This window comes from Schistosoma mansoni, chromosome 4 (assembly GCF_000237925.1).
Source record: "Schistosoma mansoni strain Puerto Rico chromosome 4, complete genome".
Classification (NCBI taxonomy): Eukaryota; Metazoa; Platyhelminthes; class Trematoda; order Strigeidida; family Schistosomatidae; genus Schistosoma; species Schistosoma mansoni.
The window spans coordinates 10,839,026-10,861,972 of record NC_031498.1 but is presented as its reverse complement, the minus strand read 5'-3'; the positions used below and the strand labels follow the sequence as shown (position 1 = coordinate 10,861,972).

The 22,947-nt window shown below is 31.1% G+C and overlaps 1 protein-coding gene across 1 annotated transcript in view; it reads right to left on the bottom strand.

The window, feature by feature from the left end:
* Smp_135500 (putative cgmp-dependent 3,5-cyclic phosphodiesterase) overlaps positions 1 to 5,041 on the bottom strand; it is a gene marked incomplete at both ends in the record, with an annotated part of 67,530 nt that extends 62,489 nt beyond the window's left edge. The window contains one exon of the mRNA XM_018796804.1: positions 5,003 to 5,041. Within this exon, the coding sequence (XP_018651910.1) occupies positions 5,003 to 5,041 (39 nt within the window). The remainder of the gene's footprint in view (positions 1 to 5,002) is intronic.
* Positions 5,042 to 22,947: the final 17,906 nt, after the last annotated feature.

Sequence of the window (22,947 nt, the reverse complement as noted above, 5' to 3'; positions counted from 1 at the left end):
GGATTCCACTGCTAGCCACTATCCATCTTTGCTTACAATGCTTGTGAATTAAGGCGATATCGAGGCAACAAGCACAGTATGCACATATGCCAATTAGAGACTGACCAGTTGCAGTCCTAAGTATCAATGGGAAGATTCAAACAAACAATATTAAGTGAATTTAAAATTCACCCCGTTGCACAAGCAAGTGGCTATCAGAACTAAGTAGCTAATTGGATAACGTGATGACCTTTGAAGCGAACAGTACTGGTTTCGAGTCCCAGAGTGAACATAAACTCTGAGATGCAGGTACATCCAGCGGACAAAGACGGAATAGGACGAAACGCGCGTCCTGGATTCCACTGCTAGCCACTATCCATCTTTAGTAAGCAAAGATCTCCATCTTTGTTTATAATTTATGTTTTTTGTATTTCAATTAAAAGTGATTCGAATAAAAGAGTACAGTATTTCACAGAATATATTGTGTTCCATATTACTGTCAAATAAATCGATACAAAGTCTTATTTCTATCTACTCATATCAGTTTTTTGTATTAAGAAGATTGAATAAAATTTTGACGCTATTATTGTTGAAAGTAACAATATTAATATATCTTGTATCATTACTTTATAATAATAATGATCGTTTCATTGCTAGTGTCTAACTAATTACTGTCTGTACAGGGTGCTTAACCTCTTTCAACTCAGAGCCGTTAGTACAATGTTTATGTACCAAAAGGCTCTTGTATATATATATATATATATATATATATATATACCAGCATAATGATTAATCCTACTGTTTCACAAACAATGTTCTGATGGTTTTCATAAAACAACAACATTTTGAGTCAATCAATTAAGACAATATCTTTCCTGGTCTCTTTAGTACCATCACGTTGGGAAATTTTAGTGTTTATTTTATGCTTGATGGATTTAGAGATTAAAATAAATCGATAACCAGTTTAAATTTCATAATTGATAAGAAACAATGCCTGAAAATAGCTTGATTCCTATTTTCTGACCCATATGTTTGGAATAGTGTTAAATAATTCTGGAGTTAGAATAATTATTTTAATATATGTTATAGCTAACGATGATTTTTCCTGATTGACAATAACAAATAAATTTAATATATATTTTTGAAGACATTAAACTGAAAACTCCTTAAATCTAGAGAGCGGTTTTATGGTCATTTTTTGTAAGTATCAACGACTCTACACTTGACTGAACTCGAAACGTTTACATCTAGTGGCAAGCACTTCACTTTTTAGACAATGGATCTGAATCCAGTGGTTCAAAATTTTATCTTCATTTGATCGTTGATATTTTGTGCTTTCTGTCCTAGGCTACTAGTGGGATTTTGTCACTCTCAGCAGCTTTCTACTCATCAAAACTGATCACAAATACATCGTAAATGCATTTCAAATTAATTAATTTTGGAAATAGTAGTTGTTGTTTCTTTGGATGGTACATCCTTAATTGGATCTTTCTATTACATTTTATTTTATCGAGTGGAGTTATGTCATGTTTAGTGGCATTAGTATTATGAGGGAGTATTATTGTTTATCTATTTCAATTCCATATGTTGTTACATTGTCAAGAAGAATGAAGATGTTTATGTTTCCAATCATGTCCAAATAGACTGATTTGTCCAGTTTTATTTATCTTTATTGAATAGAATTTTCAAATAGATATAATCCACCACCTTTTATCTTTAAAAATTGAATACGAATACGAATACACCCTTAAATACGGTTTTACATGTAACTGAGGAAATTATTCCTCATGTATATATACTTTGTCTAGACGGTGTATATTATTAGAATATTATGAAAATGCAAGTATATATGGTTTAGACTGTTTGTAGACAATCATCATTTAATTATTTTTCTATTTATTAAAAGAAATGAGAACATATTACAAAAATACCCTTACTGAATAGATAATAATTGTAAAGTTGGACAGCCAAACTACGAATCTACCAAATTATTAACTGAAATTGATAGGTGATATCATAACGTACAATTTATCAGCGTTTGCCGTCTTGTTGAATGAAAAAAACAGTTACATCTTAGAGTTAGTAGCAATGTTAAAGTAAATAAAACTATGCTACCTTAATCTCCGTGTTAAAATCAAAATCTTTTACGTTCATGATTAAATCTAGTAACTGTTATTCTATGATATTGAACAATTCTAATCAGTTCAATTACATATTTACGGATGGTTGATTATCACAGTGATTAACATTTAATAAAATAAAAGATTCTTGATTGCCTTGAATAAAAGTATGAATGGATTTAGTCAATGTAAACTGATTTAATGACATATCATTTTAAATTACTAAAATCTTGAAGTGTTGATTCGTGTAGTAGGTAGTTAAGTGAAGTGAATCGTTACTGTATTCAAAGAATAAATAAATATTTAAAGATTTATATACAACGTTGTTTGATGGACGATTAAGTTCCAAAAATGAGTGATGTACTTATGATCAGTAAATTATGTATTTCTAGGAACAATGTCGTCTCTTTAAACAAAATACTTTTGAAGTTTATTTTTTAGAAGAGAAGAATATTTTTCATTTATTAAATCGGATAAAATCTGAAGTGTTCTACGAAAAAGAGTAAGATCATAATGAAAGATGTTTTAGATGAAAAGTCAGTGTGTTACCAATGATCAAAAATTAGTGGGCATAGATATACTGCCTTATGTCAGTGGTCGCCATCGAAATAAACGTAGAGCTTTCAGTTTTATAGTTGCTTTAACAAAGTTTGATTTGAAGAGATACCTCGCGAATCAGCACAACATGCTCCCACCACTATTGGTGATGACTAACTGAAAACACGCCCTAACTATACATTTGACAACGTTAAATTGAAGCATCACTAAGTCATCTTATAGCTATCTAATAATAACCATCTGATTACAGTTTACGTAAAATTGTTTGTGAAGAATGGTAAAATTTGTAAACTTTATTTGTAAAAAGCGGGCATTAGATGGAGTAACATTGAAGACAAAGAGGCAGTTCAATGTTATTTTATCAAGGAACAGGACTCTTCAGCCTCGAATTCTTATAATAATTCTTATAATAATTTATTATAACTTACAATAACTTCATACTTTTTAGCGGCTGGCTTACAGAATAATGCCTCAAGGTTTTATTATAAATACTAATGGTCGGACCTCAGCAATAATAGAGGTGAAACAGTTATACCCACTTGACACTCGTTTATTGTCGACTAATACCACAAAAATGAATAAATGTGATAAAGCGTCTTTGAGATTTACAGATCAGTATTTTGATCCTTATTATCTGAGTTGTTTGTGCATACTGCTGAAAATCTCGTGCGAAGATAAAACAGTCGATTTCAAATTCATACCTGCTGGTATTAGCCTTATCCATCTAACTTTTTCAAACTGTACAACTAAACATAAATTTGATTACTCATTCGATTTGCATGGATTTCACATTTTTCAGTGAAAAAATAGTTGAACAACAATAAATAGACTAACAATTAAATGTATTCATATATGAGCATGATCTCAGTGAAATAAAAGAAATATGTACATTAAATCGAAAAAAATAGTAATGGGTGTGAGAACCGATATCAGTCACTGGGCACAGAAATGCAGTGATTTTGTGAACTGTCTTATACTCCAATAAATGATCTGCACTTCCCTAACTTAAAGCGACAATATTTTAATATGACAAAACAGTTTATCGAAAATCAACATGATCACCCTACGATAAAACAACATGTACAACATGAAATGTGACTCTAGTGTTTTGGTATACAATCAAGCAATAATTTTACACCATCTATTGTACATAATATACAAGTTATCTAATGTAGAATACAAGTTGACTATATTTACATAATAAAACGTCACCTAATAAAAACGAAATTAAATTATACATGACGATCATCCATTAATTGCAAATCATTATTAGTTCATTCTATCAAAAGTTTACTTAGTATGTACTTACAGTTATTTAATCAATAATTATCGATTATCTCAAGTTTAAAAATTGCCTCTCAAGTACACTCATCATTTGATAGAAATAAGATTATTTAAAGTGTATGATTTAGTTAATTAAATGTAGAAATTGCCAGTTTACACATTGATCAAATTAAATATCGGAAAGATAATATAAACCTTAGGAAAATCTCATAACAGAAATACTATCTTATATAGTTGAGATCATGAGTCAGTTGAAGCTAGACCACCATGGAAAACATGGAAGAACTGGACGGCCAACTCGTCCTATCGTGGGACTCTTCATCAGTGCTCATTCACGATCTCGCCACGCGAGATTCGAACCCAGGACCTAACAATCTCGCGCACGAGCACTAACGACTGGCTCCATGAGGTATTTCCTGGAGTCCTAGTGAGAAGCAGTAACCAGTGGAGTTCAATCAGGTCTGTTAGAAGATATAAGCTCACTGAAGACATTGGTGAATGGTTGCTCAATTTCGTGGATTGGTTGAAGTTAGACATTAACACAGTTGGATGACGGCTCAGTGGTCTATCGGTTAAGCGCACGCGCGAGACTGATAGTTCCTGGGTTCGCCTCTCGCGAGGCGGGATCGTGTATGCTCACTGCTGATATGCTCTACAATAGGACGAGTTGGCTGTCCAGTTCTTCCAGGTTTTCCATGTTGGTCTAGCTTCAACTGATCCATGATCTCAACTATATAAAATTACTAAAATCTCCACAAAACCTCCTTATGAGAAATACTATCTAATAAATTTCTTTCCAAACCTTAAGAATATTTCAAACTGATAAATATTGTCATTTGAACGTGATCGCGACGTACTACTACCACTACTGTTCAAGTTCTGCGCAATTAATAAATGTACTAATAGTTATAATAAACAGATAATTTAGTTTTTTCCATTATTCTTTGAAGATAAATAAAAAGCTGATTTCTAGTCTTTATTCCAAGAGTTTCAAACTGTATAATATACTGATAGAATTAGAAAGTTTGGTCAAATAACATCACTTCAAAATGAACACTTACTTCGTTTTCCCATGATATTCTCGAATAGTTTTTATTCATTGTATATGAAAATATATTTGTAAGCTTTTATTCTAGTTTCTACTTTGCATCATTAAAATGGTTACTAAAAATTCCGTATAAATATGCTTTAAGTGTTCATAAGTGATTTAATATAATAGAAATAGTAAATGAATTCTTAGTATTATTTAACTATAAATCATTTCGTAGGTCAGCTCTTATTGGTTAATAATATTAACCAATCAAATGTTAATAATAAATAATAAATGTAGAAACGCCCCAGTTTGATTGCGGATATGTGTTTACTTATACCTTTATAAAACATACTATCTACTATTCAAATAAAACTCTACATCTTATATTAATTTTATGGTTTGATTTATTTTAACTTAGAATAGCCATAAAATGTGAACGTAATAAAATTATTAAATAAATGAACATCATAATAATTACGCAATGTCCTTAAGTGTTATTGTAATCATTCTCAGAAAAGAAAAATGAATAGGTTTCGTATCATTATTAGAGTCCATTACTCCAATTTAATGCATTGGATACTTAAAAAAGTTGAATAAAGTTTTTCATTGATTTATAAAGTTTGCCTATTTGTATATTTAATAAACTGACCCATAGTGCATAAACATAAGTTCCCACATTATGAGATACATTTCTCAGTCTGTAATCTATAATATATAGAGGATTAACAGGGTTTCATTAAACTGAACTATTCAATTATGGTACACATGATCTAACACATGTCTGAACAGACAGCTCATGATAAATTTAGAATAGTACAAAACAATGGTGATTATCGACGGTCGTAGATTTGAAAAACAGTCATCTTCAGAAAAATCAATTTATAGCTCGATTTTCTTTTGTGCTATTTAGTTGATAAAAATGGTAAACGTTTTACTTCACGCAATATGATTATGATATACAATGTTACCTCTCGTAATACACAGTGTAGTATCGGTTGTTTTGTTAAGCCCATATACTTTATTCTAGCTTCTGGCCAAGCCAATTCACCTATACATTGAGTCATATTTTGACCTTGTTAATTATTCGCTTATTAAACTTGACTATATTTTTATATGAGCGTATATGTGTACCCTTCGTATCTTACTCATCATATGTCTGTCATTCATTTTTGTCTGATTATAAATATTGAGTAATGCTTGCTCATAGCGAGTTGCCTTCCCCGCCATCTCCACTATGCATCATCTTTGCTTCGCTCGCTTACACTTGCTCATGTGCTCACAGCTTTCTGGTCTGCATCATTCATCAATAAAAATGTAGTTGCCGCTTCCTTTTGCTTTCTGATTTTACACACCGTTAAGATTGGTATAATAATGGTTATCGAAGTGAACTATTATTGACGCATGGCACTACAACAGTATTTTGTTTCATGCAAATGCATCTTACTATCTGATGAAAATATACTGAACATTCATTATCAAATGAAGGGATATGTATGTAGCGGTGGTTAATTAGTTGAGGTAATTTGTTCTCTGCCACTAAGCTGCATGTTCGAAATCCAATTCACCTACTTTACTTTAAACAACCAAGTATGATAGTTTATCACACTTGGAGAGTGTCTAGAAGTCAAGGAAAATAATCTGTACCTGTTAGCTAAGTTGATCAAAATAATTCGATCAATAAACTCTTGAAAATTTGCAAAAATTGTGTAAACCGAATTAAATAAACAAAGCGTCTTACCGCATTAGATCACGCTACATAAAAGTGGTGCTATATCGTCCGTCATGGTTGTAAAAATTCTTCAGTATATAATACAAATTTTTCAATACTCCTAAAAATCATAGACATTTTAAGAGTATATTTTCAAAATAAATAATAATTTTAAGTAAGAAATAAATATTTTTTTAAGGATAAATATACTTTTTTTTTAATATCCCGATCAGTAGAAAAATTATATATCTGACGTTTCGTGACTTAATGTAAACCACTTCAACTCTGAAGAGGGGCTTGCATTAAGTCACGAAACGTCAGAAATACAATTCTTCTACTCATCAGGATATAACAAAAGATATGTTTATTATTAACTCCCTATCCAATGCTTAATTTATTTGAAACTATCAAGTACAACCTTGGTACTGTTACCTAAGTAATTTTTATTATCGGTAAATATATATGCCTTTTAATAAACATTATACATCTTTTTTTTTGAAACGCAATATTAATCATAGTCACTAGGTAAGATAAGATGAAAATGATCTATTTGAGGCTGAAGTTTCTGATATAGAACAAAGTTAACATTCATAACGTTGAATAGTCTTCGGTTATAATGTTTGATCTTCAACAGCATAAAACAGTATCTATTCAATTTCTTCGTTACCTCTACATCTTATAAATTATTTAAATGTTACAAAGTGGTTTACACACTATTTGATCAAAGTATTCTAGAAATACAAGAAAAAGTAGCAAAGTTTTCACAAACGGATTTATAGCCCTTACAAGATGTCTACCTGATAATATGTAAACATGTATCTAAACAATTCTCGGTTTATAGTAAACTTGATCTTTATTTTACATGCAATTAATCACGAACGGCAAGGAAACAACAACGGTAAATGTCCATTGACATGACTATCAATATTATTATATCGAATCAACATTTCAAATGCGCAACTTCAAAACATCATATATACTAAATCAGTTCACAATGAAATATCAGATTTTACAGATGTTAGATTTACTATAACACATTCTCTTAACAAGCCTTCTTTTTATAAAGTAATTTGCCAGGACTCAGTAGCTGAGTGGATAACCCGATGGCGTTTGAAGCGAACGGTACTGGGTTCGAGTTCAGAGTGAACATCAACTCTAAGACGCAGGTACATCCAGCTGACGAGTCCCAAATAGGACGAAATGCGCGTCCAGGACTCCACTCAGTTTAATTTAGGAGTAAACTGTAATTAATTTAAATGATCATTGTAAATTAATATGCAAATATGACTCCATGTTTAATGTTCAATTCAAAATGAACTCAAGAAGATGCATTTAATATTTTACATATTATCCATAAAAAATAATGAATGCATTATCATACTGAAAAGTGACTGATACTATAGAAGAGTTAAAATTGTTTTATTACTGCTGAATTTCAATTTTTTTATGTAAATGATTTCCGTGAACAGAAGCCTTGAAGAAACTGTAATGTATTTGTATATTCTATGACTTCAGTAGATTATGTTTACTATTAATTGGTGAATATTAATAAAAATATGACTAAATGATAATCCATTCTATGGTTTGACCAATGAGGTCAAGTAATATCCTTTTCTTTTGAAGTGAGAGTGACCTTGATGTATAATGTAAAGTATAACTTGAGAGTTATACATGAGAATAGAGTTAAATTGTTTGAAGTAGAGGCTTTGAAGAGTATTCTGATATACTGATGTTATAAAACATTATAACTATGTACTCAATACGTTCTGAAACGTTTAGTAAAAAATCTCTATTGTTAGGATCTAACAATATTATAAGTGAATTATTACTATTAATGGCTTTATTCAATATTATATTTTGGGTACAATACAGAATTCTTAGCACAAAATATTTCAACAAGTTTCCTTTTCTTATTTCTTGATTGATTTTGACGATAAATATTGACTGATCTCAAGTTAGATGTTAGCAGTTCAGAAATCGATATCTGAATAATGTTCATTCTATTCAATGCATATTGCCAGCCATCATGAAGTCTGCGATTGCGCTTTTTTGCAAGTTGCGCAGCGAAAGATCGTATACCTTTCATAAACTTACCTGAATAGGTCATGCGAATAATAGACATAATAATGTGTTAAAACAAACAAAAGCAGAATGCTTGTTGAAATATCTAAATGTCAGGAACAGGTAGCCCAAACATTCAAAAATGCCGCCGAGTTCACGCGATTGAGTTACTCTACCGTTGCATAAGATGATAGTCAGGCTGTATCACGAAATAGGTATGGTTGGAAATCCAATTGTGAAAAAATGTGATTTTGTAGATTCATTTAGTATTGTTTGTTTGAATCTTCCCATCGATGTTTAGGACTGCAACTGATCAGTCTCTAATTGGCATATGTGCATACTGTGCGTATTGCCTCGATATAGCCTTCATTCACAAGCATAGTAAGCAAAGACGAAACGCGCGTCCTGGATTCCACTGCTAGCCACAATCCATCTGTGTTTACCATAAATTGATCTTGTGTTTGATCCATAGCTGATTCATGTGCATTCACTAATGATAGGTTGCGAACAAGGACAAAGTGATACCTAACGACATACGTTTATCAGTGTTTATTTGGTTCAAGTTAATACTGGAAGTAAAACGACAAATTGAACAGTATTCACAATTTACCACTAAGCATAATTATAAGGAAGATTTAAAGGAACTAATCCTATTCATTCCTTCTAATAAGTCAAATACTGAAACTCAATCGTTACATATTCCATCAATATCATTCATGTTGTATTTCTTTAGTTCGAAAACCTCAGTTAAATGATAATAAAAGAACTTTTTTCATATCACTGTGACATACATTAAGGAAATCACTAATCTCCATCACGACCCAATCCCTAGCTTGGAATCCGGAAAGGAAAGCGGAAAAGAGAAAGGCCAAAGGACACATTGCGCCGGGAAATAGAAGCAGATATGAAAAGGATGAATAACAACTGGAAAGAACTGGAAAGGATTGCCCAGGACAGAGTTGGATGGAGAATGCTGGTGGGCGGCCTATGCTCCCCCACGAGGGGTAACAGGTGTAAGTAAGTAAGTAAGTTCAATTATTTATTCTAAATAGTTCATTAAGATAAGATTTGTACAAATTTCGAAACTTTATTTATTTTAACATTTACTACATAAATCATATGACAATCGATCAGCATTAAATAACACTAAAGGATTTCTTTTAATATTCGTAACCAGACTACCTAAGTCAATAAGTTTGAACTCATGTGACCTTATCTACAAGAAAAATAATCAATCTATTTCTCTTATTATCAAATACCAAAAAAAATTTTTGGTTCATCAGTCTTTTATTTAAGAAAAATTGATGCGAATTTTTTTTATTTTGTTACGTCAACGAATAACAGAACACCATTCGTCGTGGTTGAGCGAAAGATAGGTAAAGATGATTAAGAGTTCTATTCCCGCTCACTTGATGGACACAGGTCGTGAAGTGGAATGGAATGAAGCTTTTAATGTTATCTACCATATTCCATCAAATTTGCCGCATGGTTTACGAGCTCGTCTTTTGCACATAGCTGAAGCCATCTCAATCCATAATCACAAACCGAACCTTTGTATCCAAAAGAAGTTTGTACAATCACTCCCGCCATCTTGGCCATCGGTATAGCAGAGTTTGTAGCAGAACTTTGGTAAACAATTATCTTATTCCTTCCATTTTTGTATTTTTGTATTTTACTTATTCTCTACATCATTGATTTGATTACAAACTTTATAGTATACTTCAGAAAGATTGGGAAGAAGCAGTTATTTTGAAGTATATGTGTTTCATATATGTTATAGTTTTTTGTTTTAATTCCTTCTTTCCCCTACGTGAAAAAGAAAAACATCGTTCCTTGATTTTTCCTTTAGTTAATATAATTTAGTATTATTCTTTAGGGACTTTTTTATTCTTCATCAATAACAATGATAATATTTTTAAATAACAAAAGCAACACTAGATGAAACACTGTGAAGCACCAATAATTCTCTTTCACTCTGAATATTATTTACGCCTGTTACCCCTCGTATAGAAGCATAGATTGCCGGCCAGAATTTTCCAACCGGATTTTTCCTGGGTTCTTTTTTCCAGTCTTTTTCTAATTGTTATTCATTCTCCTTATATCTGATTCCGATTCCTGACACAATGTATACTTTGGTCTTCCGCTTTCCCTTTTCCTTCAGGATTACAAGTTATGACTTGCCCTGTGATGTTATTTGAAGATTTCCTCAATATGAGTCCTATCCTCCTCCAACGTCTTTTCCTAACTTCTTCTTCAGCTGGAAGTTTGTTTCTTCTGTGCCTTAGTAGGTATCCGATTAACAGATCTGGAGTATCTTGAGTGGACAACTGTTTATAAACACCCCTTTTTTATGATGATTTTAGCAGTTATCCACGTTTTCACATCGTACAATAGAACTAACCCTCTTGACATTTTGATTGAAGATTCTGACTTTGATGTTGACTAACAGTCGTTTTGAGTCCCATATATACTTCGGTTGTAGGAAAGCTGCCGTTGCTTTGCCAATGCCTGTCTTCACATCTTCATCAGATCTTCCTTCTTAATAGATGATGCTGTTCAGGCACGTGAAAGTTCCCACCTGTTCCAGAGGTTGTCCGTCAAGTATGACTGGGTTTGTGTATTTTGTTTTGTATATAAGAATCTTGTTTTTTCTCTTGTGTATGTTGACCTCTACTACTGCAGAGGCTGATGCTGTACTAGCTATATTTACCTGCTCTGAGTATACATAACAAATATTTTTAACCAAATGTCCAATACAAGCGATCTTACCGTATTCAATTTGTAGCATCATTTTTCTAGACACAAAAAGAATGGTTTTACAGAGTAAAATGAATACAAGAAAATTATTATGTCAAATTTCACAAGATGTCAAATGACTTAAAAAATCTAAACTAACAGTTCAACAAAATATAAAGGTGTTTACAGGTATAAATTATTATCATTATTAGCTTTAATCAATATTGTATTTTTGGTAAAATATAGAATTCTCAGTACAAAATATTTCAACAAGATTCCATTTCTTACTTCTTGGTCGACCCTGACGACAAATATTAAGTGATGCCAGATCGAAGTTAGCAGTCCAGTCAACGAAATCTAAGTAATATACATTCTTTTCGCTGCATGCATATTGTCAACAACCACGATACCTCCTACTGAGCCTTTTGTAACTTGTACAACGAAAGGTTGTACACCTTTCAGAAACTCACCTGAATAGATTGTGCGATTAATGGACATAACGATGTATTAAAACAAACAAAAATAGATAACTTGTTGAAGTATCTATATGGAAGGAACAGGTAGCCCAGATATTCAAGCACGCCGCCGTAATTAGCGATTGATTTCATATTAATTGGAACGGGTGTACTGAAATCAAATAATACTTTTATAAAATATACGAATTTTTATATCACATTCTAGGACATTATGGAAAACAATTTGATAAAACTATTGGTTTTCCTTTTTCATTCTTTTCATGAATTGTATTTATCTGCAAGTTTGTAAACCAATGCAGTTTATGTATTCATTTAGGGTTGCTACCATTTTAAAGTATCATTGAAAAGACAGCAGTAATTTCAGAAATAAAGTTTAATACTAAACTTAAAAAACGAACTACTCACAACTTAGATGGAATTTTATGTTGATTCAAAAAAGAATAAGCACAATTACAAGTGAAAACCCTAACACTACTTAATAAATTGTGATTTTCGGTATGCTACAAATGGTGATAGATTTTAGCTGATATCTTTTATTTTCATCCCTACAACCAACAAACATAAGGTCCCTTGACAACTTCGCAAAAAATTCATCATCTACGTTCAGCAAACACATTTGATGGGACAAAATAAAACTCCGTAATTTAGTAAACTTCAAAAAATTTCTCTTTCTTCTTAGTTGTGAGTGCGAACTAACCTAGTGAGAACTGTACATAAATGCAATTATTTTACATGGAATTAGTAGTGAATAGTGAAGTAGAATCTGGAAGCATTAACTTAAAACTTGTTACAGTCACAAATAAGAGACTAACTCAATAGGAGAAAATATTACGTAATAATCAGTACTAGAGCTTGTTATTCCATAATTCAATAACATAGTCATGCTTTCTTGTTAGATTAAATCTACAATATTAATTTAAGCAAATATCACTTTACATGTTAAGCATATGTGTACCAAACATTCATGTTGTGTGATAAAACTCAGACAGAATTTATGACAAGTGCTTTAGTGGCACGAGATCTGACTCCAAGTTCACCATTTCTGATTATTATCGAAATATACATGTTGTCAATCTTCGCACATAGGTATTGACTTGAATCGTGTTAGTGAATAACGGAATTAAATAAGTTAAATATGAGAATGGATTTTTGATTACGCATATATTGCAGTCATTGATCCAGACAGACGATCAAAGGAACGAAGCGAAACGAAATGATTCGCGTGGAGAAGATATGTAAGCCATCGCGATTTATTCAAGTGTGAATTAATGTTTTTAGTCAGACCAAAATAAGCTACAGACATGTGATGAGTAAGATAAGAAACGAACACACATACGCTCATATAAAAACAGTAAGGGCTGATAAACTAATAATTGACAAGGTCAAAATGTGACTCAAGGAGAATAAATAAATTGGCCTGTCCGGAAGCTAGAATAAACTGTGTGGTCTTGCATATCAATACAGTACTCTTATGCACCAGTTATTCAGGCGTATGGTAATAAGTAAATAATAAACAACTATTTCCCAATAATGTGTAAATCATTTTTAAACTTGCTTGTTCTTTTGATTTGTGAACTATTATGTGTCCATCTATCTGCTGAGTTTCATTGAATAAATAAGCACTATTAGTAACATTGATTATATTTATTAGTGTAATAAACTGTTGAAGAGATTGATAATTATTATCTATAAACCAATAAAAAACTAAAATATTAATAACAGAACTATTAACTTTTATTTCGTAGTGAACGTCATTCACTGGTTTATCATGTCACCCCATTCATTTATCTTAGAAGTATCATCAACCGTTTAAGTTTGCTTTCCGAAAAGATCTCGGCTGACTTCTGTTATCTTGCTTAATTTGTGGTGTAAACAAATGTCCATCTACCAACCAAAGGATAAACTTAATTCTCAGCAATTCAAAGTTATGTGTATGAAACATGAGCATTATGAATAGATGATAATTGTAGGTTTCCAGTACTCTGTCGTGAATATCTTCCGATCATTCCTCGTGTAGTAAGAGACTACTAAGTGAATAATGTCGAGGTTAGGCATAGTGTACTTGCTAACGATGACAAACCTGTTGATGATGCTGTGGACCTTCATCAACTGACATGTTTGTAATATGTGTCACATAGGTCTAACAACCCCCGTACCTCAACGTGTAATGTCATCTAGTGTTGTAGCAAATTAGAAAAAGTTAAAGAAAAATTAACGAAAACGTCACATCAGCTGAATGTCGAACTAAGATATGCTGATGTAAGGAACATTCTGGAACCTAAGTGTGAAAGAAGTATAACTGACAAAAGAAAGTAATCACTTTACTGAAGTAATTAATTAAAATAAATAAGTAAACTAAATAGTTTTAAAAAATCTAACTTTATACAGAAAAAAGTCATTTAGTAAAAAATTTTCTCAAGTGTCATGTAAAACTAGTGACTTTATACTGTCATTTGATCATTAGCAAGTTACATTTATCACAATAACAGAATGGTTTTCATTCTGACATCAGGTTTGTTTTGGAATTTCAGTTTATAAGAAACGACTAATATGAATTTGAAATAAAAAAACTTATGAATTAAACAAGGAATTTATTCACTTGTATTGAAGAAGATACTAAACATCCAAATCTTAAGATTTCATAAATATGTCTACAGATTATCATCTTTGTGAACTTAATAAAGAGGTAAGCACAATTAGAACTCTTCAAATAAGTAATCATAAAATTTCTGACTAAACATTGATATTATAGGTATCATTACCAAGTTTTGATTTGATAATTTTGAATAAACTGAGGTTTGGGTAGATTGTTATAAATAAATAATGTTTTTAATATACCAATGAGTAGAAAAATTAGATTTTCTGACTTTTCGTAACTCAATGTAAGTCACTTCTTCAGAGAATAAATAAGCAAATTAACATTAATCCAAGTTTAAATAGTATAACGGAACAACACAAACAACACGGCAATAGCAGTTCACGCCGTATTCAACAATCATCAAATCGATTTCAAAAATATAAAAATATTACAAAAAGGCTTTTCCAATTACAAAGAAAGAAGAGTAGCTGAAGCGTTCCATATGATGCTTAATCCTACTGCTCTCAATAGAAAGGAAGGCCTCACCATATATCCTACTTGAACTACCTATCCTAGTCACCTAGTCTAATATCATTCACGATTCACACTATTGTAATCAACAAAACACTAGTTGGAGACAATCGAATGTATTTACATACAAATTACAGACTATCTGACTAAATTCTAATAACCATACAATGAACCGTTAATTTGCAAAATAACCATCAATTGTTTCAATCTTCATTGTTTCTTCTGTAAATAAAAGTCCATCTTCTCTGATTTCATTGTTCATGCATTTTCATACCGATTGCGCTTCGTTTCTGTTCTTTCCCCATCTATCTTCTGCCAAAATACATTCTATGTCTGACCATCACCATATACTACTTATATGAATATAAGTAGACCACACTATACTATTACCTTACAAATTAAACTCTATCCCTTGTCATTATAAAGGTCACCCATTTTTCATCCCTAACAGTGCACACAAATTTACATACATGTCGCTTATGAATCACCTTGACCTAGATGACATGACATTGATTTATTCAGAGCTGTTTGTTGATTGATCGAACCTAATATTCGTGTTGTTCCATCGTACTATTTAAACTTGGATTAATTTTGATTTGGTTATTTATTCTCTAAAGAAGTGGCTTACACTGAGTTACGAAACGTCAGAAAATCTAACTTTTCTACTCATTGGGACATTACAAATATATTATTTATTGATATTATATATACAATGTCGAAGAATTTGGACATCTCTTGTTTAAGACACTTGTAACTATGGAAGAATATATTTTATTACATTACAATTTATTGTAATAATTGATTACATAAGGTTGTTATTGAAATGTCTAAAAAGAAAACATCAAATGATTTCACTATATCTAATATTCAATGATTATCCAAAATAATTGTAAACTTCTGTATAGATTCAATAAACATATATCATTTTAATATCAGGTGTATCTAACTAAATCATTATTGAAAAGATTACCCTATAGAAAAAGATTTTGACCAGCTGCTAATTCAAAACTGAAACACTAACAGGTGGTTTATAGAAGTTGGAAAAAAATAAACTCCGAAACTATGAACAACTAAATGATAAAGAGTTAATTTTTATCAGTTTACTTTAGAACCGTTTTGCCATCTGGCATATAAATATATTAAATACAATAAATTTGTTCTATTTGAAGGATTAGTTCATATACTTTTCACATTTGTACAAAGTTGTTATGAATGGAAATATTATGCCCATTTGGAACCAAGATCAATATGTATCAATACTACACATACTGAAAATTTACAGTGCTCATATATTCAGATTTTGAATAAAGTGTTCATGTTTATTTTAAAAGTATCTTAGTCTTGATTTCCTGTAAATTATAAAAGTAAATGAAATCCTATTATCTAATTTGATCAAAGAATGTGTTGTATTACTGATGCAAAGGCATAATCCGTTTCTTTTCAGATCACAATTTTTAAATGTAATTTGCTAAGTGTAGTGTATTTTATCTTCAGTCACTTTTTGGAAAATTTCATTCTAATCCTATATTGTAAACCACGTGGAGAGACTGATCAATTGCAGTCCTAAACAACTGTAGCAAGTGAAGTTAAACTGTACCCCATTGCACAAGGAAGTGGTAATCAGGACTCAGTAGGTGAGTGAATAGCGCGATGGCGTTTGAAGCGAACAGAACTGGGTTCGAGTCGCAGAGTGAACATCAACTCTGAGATGTAGGTACATCCAGCTGACGAGTCCTAAATATAACGAAACGCGCGTTTTCGATTCCACCACTAGCCACCATACATCTCTGCTTATAAAGTAGAAAAGTGATTTTTAAAAATAACCAGAAAATATTTCTCGTGTTCAGCATTTTCAAAAAATATTGAATTTGTAATTTTAGTAACAGACAAACTGATGTTTATCTCAAATAAAACATTTTCGGATGCATTTTTTGTCATTATATGTTAGACGTGAAAACATTTTTTTTCATTTTTTTCAGCTTGGTAGCAATTTTATTCGTTTGTGATAAATTTTACAAAAGGAAAATATGAAATTACCTTTTTTGTTTAAAAGAATATTAATTTGTTTGTATGTATTTCTCAAGTCATTCACTGTGTATATGTAACATTTCCTTTATATTTGTTTAACCTATTTGTGGGTATAACGGTGTTGTTAAACATACGATTATTGATCATTATGACATTTCCTATGTTGATCTCTTCTTTCAGTAGTAAAAAGAAAAGAAATATAGACAGAAATTTAACTGATAAATATTTTTAATTAGATTACGTTTTTGATGATTATCGTAGTCAATTATGTTGTGTTTTCCTGTGATGTAATCTGCATGGGAATGCATTTTTTTATCACAAACAAGATATACATGTTAACTAGCTAAAAAGATTATCACTAAATAAATCACAATTTTCTTCAATCTATAGGACAATTTAAGTCTTAACAAGATCTTTCAGGTTTATAGGTGAAATATATTTAGTGCCTTCTCAGCTCAATTGTGTATGAGTTTACAAGTGGTACAACTTATTTGTAATTAAAACGAACAGTTAATGACTGTTGTACAGTTTAAAAACTGTATCTTTTACGTATTGACTTTCATGAAAAGTAATTGGTAACCGTGTAGCTCTGATCATCTATCTAATATTCATATAATACTCATATATTCACTCACAGTCATACCAAAGTTCAAATAAAGAACAATGATGACTCCCATTTAACGAGTTACATTTATTTCACCGATTTGAGATCCATTGGTCCACATTTCCAACCACAGAAAATTAAAAACTTTTCTTGACCGTTGGTTATTTAAAAATCAAAGATAATTTTGCTATAGAAGTCTTGGTTTCTAAAAAAAATATAAATAGTTAGAAGTTGAGGTAACTTATAACTTCATTTATTTTGCATATAATCGGTTGTCTGTTAAACGTTGTAATAGTAGCTTTTTAAACCTGGTTCGTATCTTGCAGCCAAATAACTAAGTAAATAGACCAGCATAAAAGACAACATTCCATTGACTAATATCTCTTTGTATTGTATGGATTTATGAGGTGACTAATAAACTTTGTTAGTAAAACTTTAGATTTCGTGACCGTGATCAAAATTTACCTGAAATAACACAAAGTAGTTTTATAAAACCACTTAAATTTAGCTAAGTGATCGTTAATATCACGTCCCTTGTCTAAAAACTGATATTTATACTAACCAGTATCTTTAAAATCAGATTAAACTCCGTCTTATTTAATAGTAAAGTATTCAGATATCTTCTGAGAACGTTTTCTATGTTTAATGAATCGTTGGATTTTTTGTAAAATTGGCGACTTACGACTCATTATCGATTGGTTGGATTTGCTAAAAAAACAACACAATACTAGGTAATGCTACAGTTGAAACAGTAAAGAGAGAAGAAAGGAAACAGAAATAATAATAAACATTAATTTATATTTGCCGATTCCTATTGGATTATTTATAATAATTGTACGTAGGTACATGTTTAAAAGAATAGTGTTACAAATGTCTGTAATGACTAAAACGACATGGAAACAGGAAAAATAAATAGATTTTGTTTGAAAACTAATTAATCCCTTTATGTCATCTGATATGACCTTCCTGAAGATTATGATGATCTTGAAATTATTAGAGAAAGTTAACTTAAAAATATGTACATCTGTGTCTAAACAGTGAAACTGATACCTTCCTCAACGGAGAGTATGAAGGAAGACATTAAGATTTTTGGTGGGAAATTAAGATTTTACGAAAAGCAGAAATTAGTCCTTTTTAAGTATATGTTAGATATTCTCATACCTGTAGCAGGGATAAAAATATACATTATCTGAATTTTTATATAGAATAAAGGTTCGTAAACTTCTGCATACGAATAGATTTTCTGTGATACATTTTGTGACGTTAAAATGTGGAGCAATTTTTTTCCTATAAAATCCAAATAAGTGTCGTTTTCGTTACAAATTTCAATGTTAACATGGACTAATATAATCCCCAATATATATAACTTATTCTTGTGCTTAGTAACCATGACCTGGAATAATAGTACTTTTAGAAAATTTAGAAAACTAAAAATTTTTTCATCTTCCTAAACATGACAATAATACTGATAGTATTTTTTTCAAGTTTAACATATTAAAACTAGTTCAAGGCACAAATCATTGATCACAGATTAGTAAACAATGTTTCATTTTTCTAACAAGTTACCATAAGATCACTGATACATCTTGCTGTTGATAGATAACGTACACGAAACTCTCATTGAAAACTTGCTCCATTAGATTTTTAAGCATTAAAAAACTATTGCATGACATTTAACTAATACTCAGTTACTTGAAATTTATATCAATAAAATTTTTTTGTGACATGAATAGGAAAATAAAATTCTTAGTTAAGAAATTTATTTGCTAACAATTTTAAGGTCAGGAAAAATACTTTTGTATTATAATAAATCAATGAATGGAATATCTTTAACTGTTTCAATGACATTGATGTAGAGTTATGATGCATTTTTGTTTGAATAAGTTTTTAAATGAAAAATAGTTGGATTGGTTGGAGTTAGACATTAACACCATCAGATGACGGCTCAGTGGTCTATCGGTTAAGTGCTCTGGTGCGAGACTGGTAGGTCCTGGGTTCGAATCTCGCTGGACGAGATCGTGGATGCGCACTGCTGAGGAGTCCCATACTAGGACGAAACGTCCGCCCAGTGCTTCCAGGTTTTCCTTGGTGGTCTAGCTTCAAATGACTCATGCTTTCAATTATGAAAAAAAAGTTTTATCAATCTGTACAAGAAGGATGAATTAAAAATGAAGTAATCTATAAGTCGTACTGAATGTTCTGTAATACATATTGGTAATTTACTTGTATGTCCAAATGAATTAAATATCCCGATGTTTGTTATCACACACAAAATTGCTTCATTATGTGAAATTTAAGTACTGTTTTGGTCCAAATAAAGAATTATATTGGATATTAATTGACCTCTGGGAAATGAATATATGTTCCTCCTGTTATTTAGTGGTTTGGATTTTCTATTTGACTTAGCTTCCTTATCGTTTTTATGTAGTTAGGATATTGAAATTAAAGTTAACTAGGCATTCATCAAAAAAATAATTGTGTGCCATGATGAATAATGTGTTTATTGTATTGAACACTCTATTATCCACTGCACTCATAAATATGTTTAACCATGGATAAAAATAGCTATAATACTGAAAGAAATCACACCAAATTGAGAATTTAATTTTCATATATTCACAGTGTCAAACCTGTTTTACGAAATTAGTAGAAACTGGCAAGATCATGTTTTAGTTTGATGCATCAGACAAATTCGGACATGTAATGTGTCTATGTACACATTCTGGCTCAAGTTTAAGCGGTAGATGGGAAATATTAAAGGGTACATGTTACTGGTTAAAGGTATTAAACTTTGGTTGATATATATATATATATATATATATATATATCAATGAGTTTTTCACATAATTTATTCGGTTTGCTAATACAGCTTCAAAATTATCTTTGGGTGTTTTCACTTGCATACTATTCTCGAATACATGGAGCTTATACATCAATATATAGGTGGACAAAATTGAAACGTATTTGGTTTCTTTCAAGTTTCTTATTGTGACAAACGTATCATCAGCTGTGATGTATAAATATGCTAGAATGAAACGTATTGATCTTTTTATGCAGAAAACTGTTCTTTAATATTGAGGTTTGTTAATAAGAAATAATTATCTATCAGTATATCATTCAAATATTTTAAACATCTGTATGTGCTGTGACGTTATAAACTATCTTTGCCTAATAGTTTGTCCGTATGCTATGTTGCTTATGGACACGCTTATTTATTTCAGTATAATACAAGTGAAAATTTTCTTTTCTTTTATGGTTACCATTATATGACATGATAAATAACTCTCTTGAGTTACATCGGACGAACATATCTCACATCTTTCTGTTTCCTGGTATAATTTAAAATCGAACAGTGAATAGTGCTCTTCTGTAATGTAGAATTGTCAGGTTGCATTATAAAATGTTTATTAATTCAACATAGGGACAAATTAATATATTTTAAGTCTGTAGCTACTGCCGGTCCCAATCCCGGGTAAAGGAGGAGGGTTGGGCATGGGATTAGCGACCCCATCCCGTAGAAAACCAACTCGCTAAAAAAACGCTAACCAGTAATGATCAGTTAACAAAATTTGTTTAGTAAAATTTGTGAAATAAATGCTAAAAGAGATTGAATCATATAGATTCCGTTTGGAACATACGCAAATTGATAAAGTTCTTAATATTTTCTTCAACAGGTTTTTGATAAATTCATTATTTTAATTATCAGAAGGGGTTTTGTGGAGATTTAGTATTTTTTTTCATAGTTGAAAGCTTCAATTGACTCACGCTTTCAACTATAAATTCATTATTTCTTTTGTTTAAATAAATGATGTAAAGTAATATAGAAGATGAATCCTATTAAAAATAATTAACCATATTCTGTTTATGTTCAGTAACATTACGTTGTACCTCTAATATAATTCAATATGCAACAAGTGTCATTGAAACAGAGTGGACATTTGAAAAGATAACGAGTTACTGATACAGACAAGTGAATAAAATGTAAGTTAGGCAGACATGTTTTTTTCAAATTAACTATTAAGCTATTGAGTAGAAGAGACATTAGAGTGTGCTCTTCACATTTATTATATATTTGCTTGAGTACTTATTACATTTATTTAAGTCTCAAGTGAAAACGCTCTTAATTGTAGGTGTTGACTGCCTTTATAAAGAAAAACATTTGTTCAGAATTAGACCTATCTTTTAAGAAAATATTAATACATTTTAAGCAAAGGTGGATGGTAGCTAGCATTGGAATGAAGGACGCACGTTTCGTCCTATTTGGAACTCGTCAGCTGGATGTATTTGCATGTCAGACATGATGCTCACCCTGGTGCTCGAACCCAATATCTTTCGCTTCAAACGCCATGGAGTTATTCACTAAGGTACATACAGGATTAAACGCGCGTCATGGATTCCAGTGCTAGACACCATCCATCTTTGCTTATAATGCGTGTAACTTAAAGGAATATCAAGCCGATACGCACAGTACGCACATATGTTAATTAGAGACTAATTAGTTGCAATCCTAAACATCAATGGGAAGATTCAAATAAACAATACCAAGTGAAGCGAATACATTTTGCTTAAATTATCTTTGTTATGAAACGAGTCAATCAAAGTTCTTGATTTAAAGTAGTTGACTCAATCATAGGATAAAAAAGTGGTTGATAGAACGTTTCCGCCAAAAAAACAACCTAAGAAAATCACTTCCAACGACGGATAAAACTTTGACTACATTTGGCAAGAACATCACTAAAAGCCGTTTCATGTTGGGAAGTTAGTTTAGTTGAATGTTCGTCTAAACTATCCATAAATATCAGCTCTAATTTATTTAAAATATATCATGATTACGAATAGATCAATATTTGTATGTATTATATTTTCATATAACTATTCTGAGTTGGAAGACTAATATTTGAACGAAGAATATTCTTTTCGATAAATTCTCTTCAGGTTCTACAATTATATATCCATATTAATAATCCGAAAAAATGGCCAGGTTAAAGGCAAAGTACATCGTTTAAAGCATGTAGATTTAGGAATGTCAAATCAAATAGAATAAAATTGTTAATGTTGATATGACTCATATAGAATGTTAACTTGAATCTGTATATATGGTAAGTGAAAATTTAAGATCTGTGATCAGAATAAATATGGGCAGTTTAACGAAGTGCATCCAGCCATCCAGTTTACATCGGAGGAAGAGAGTGATGGCCAATTAGCCTTTTTGGGCGTCCTCTTAACTAAGAGATCAGATGGATCGTTAAGA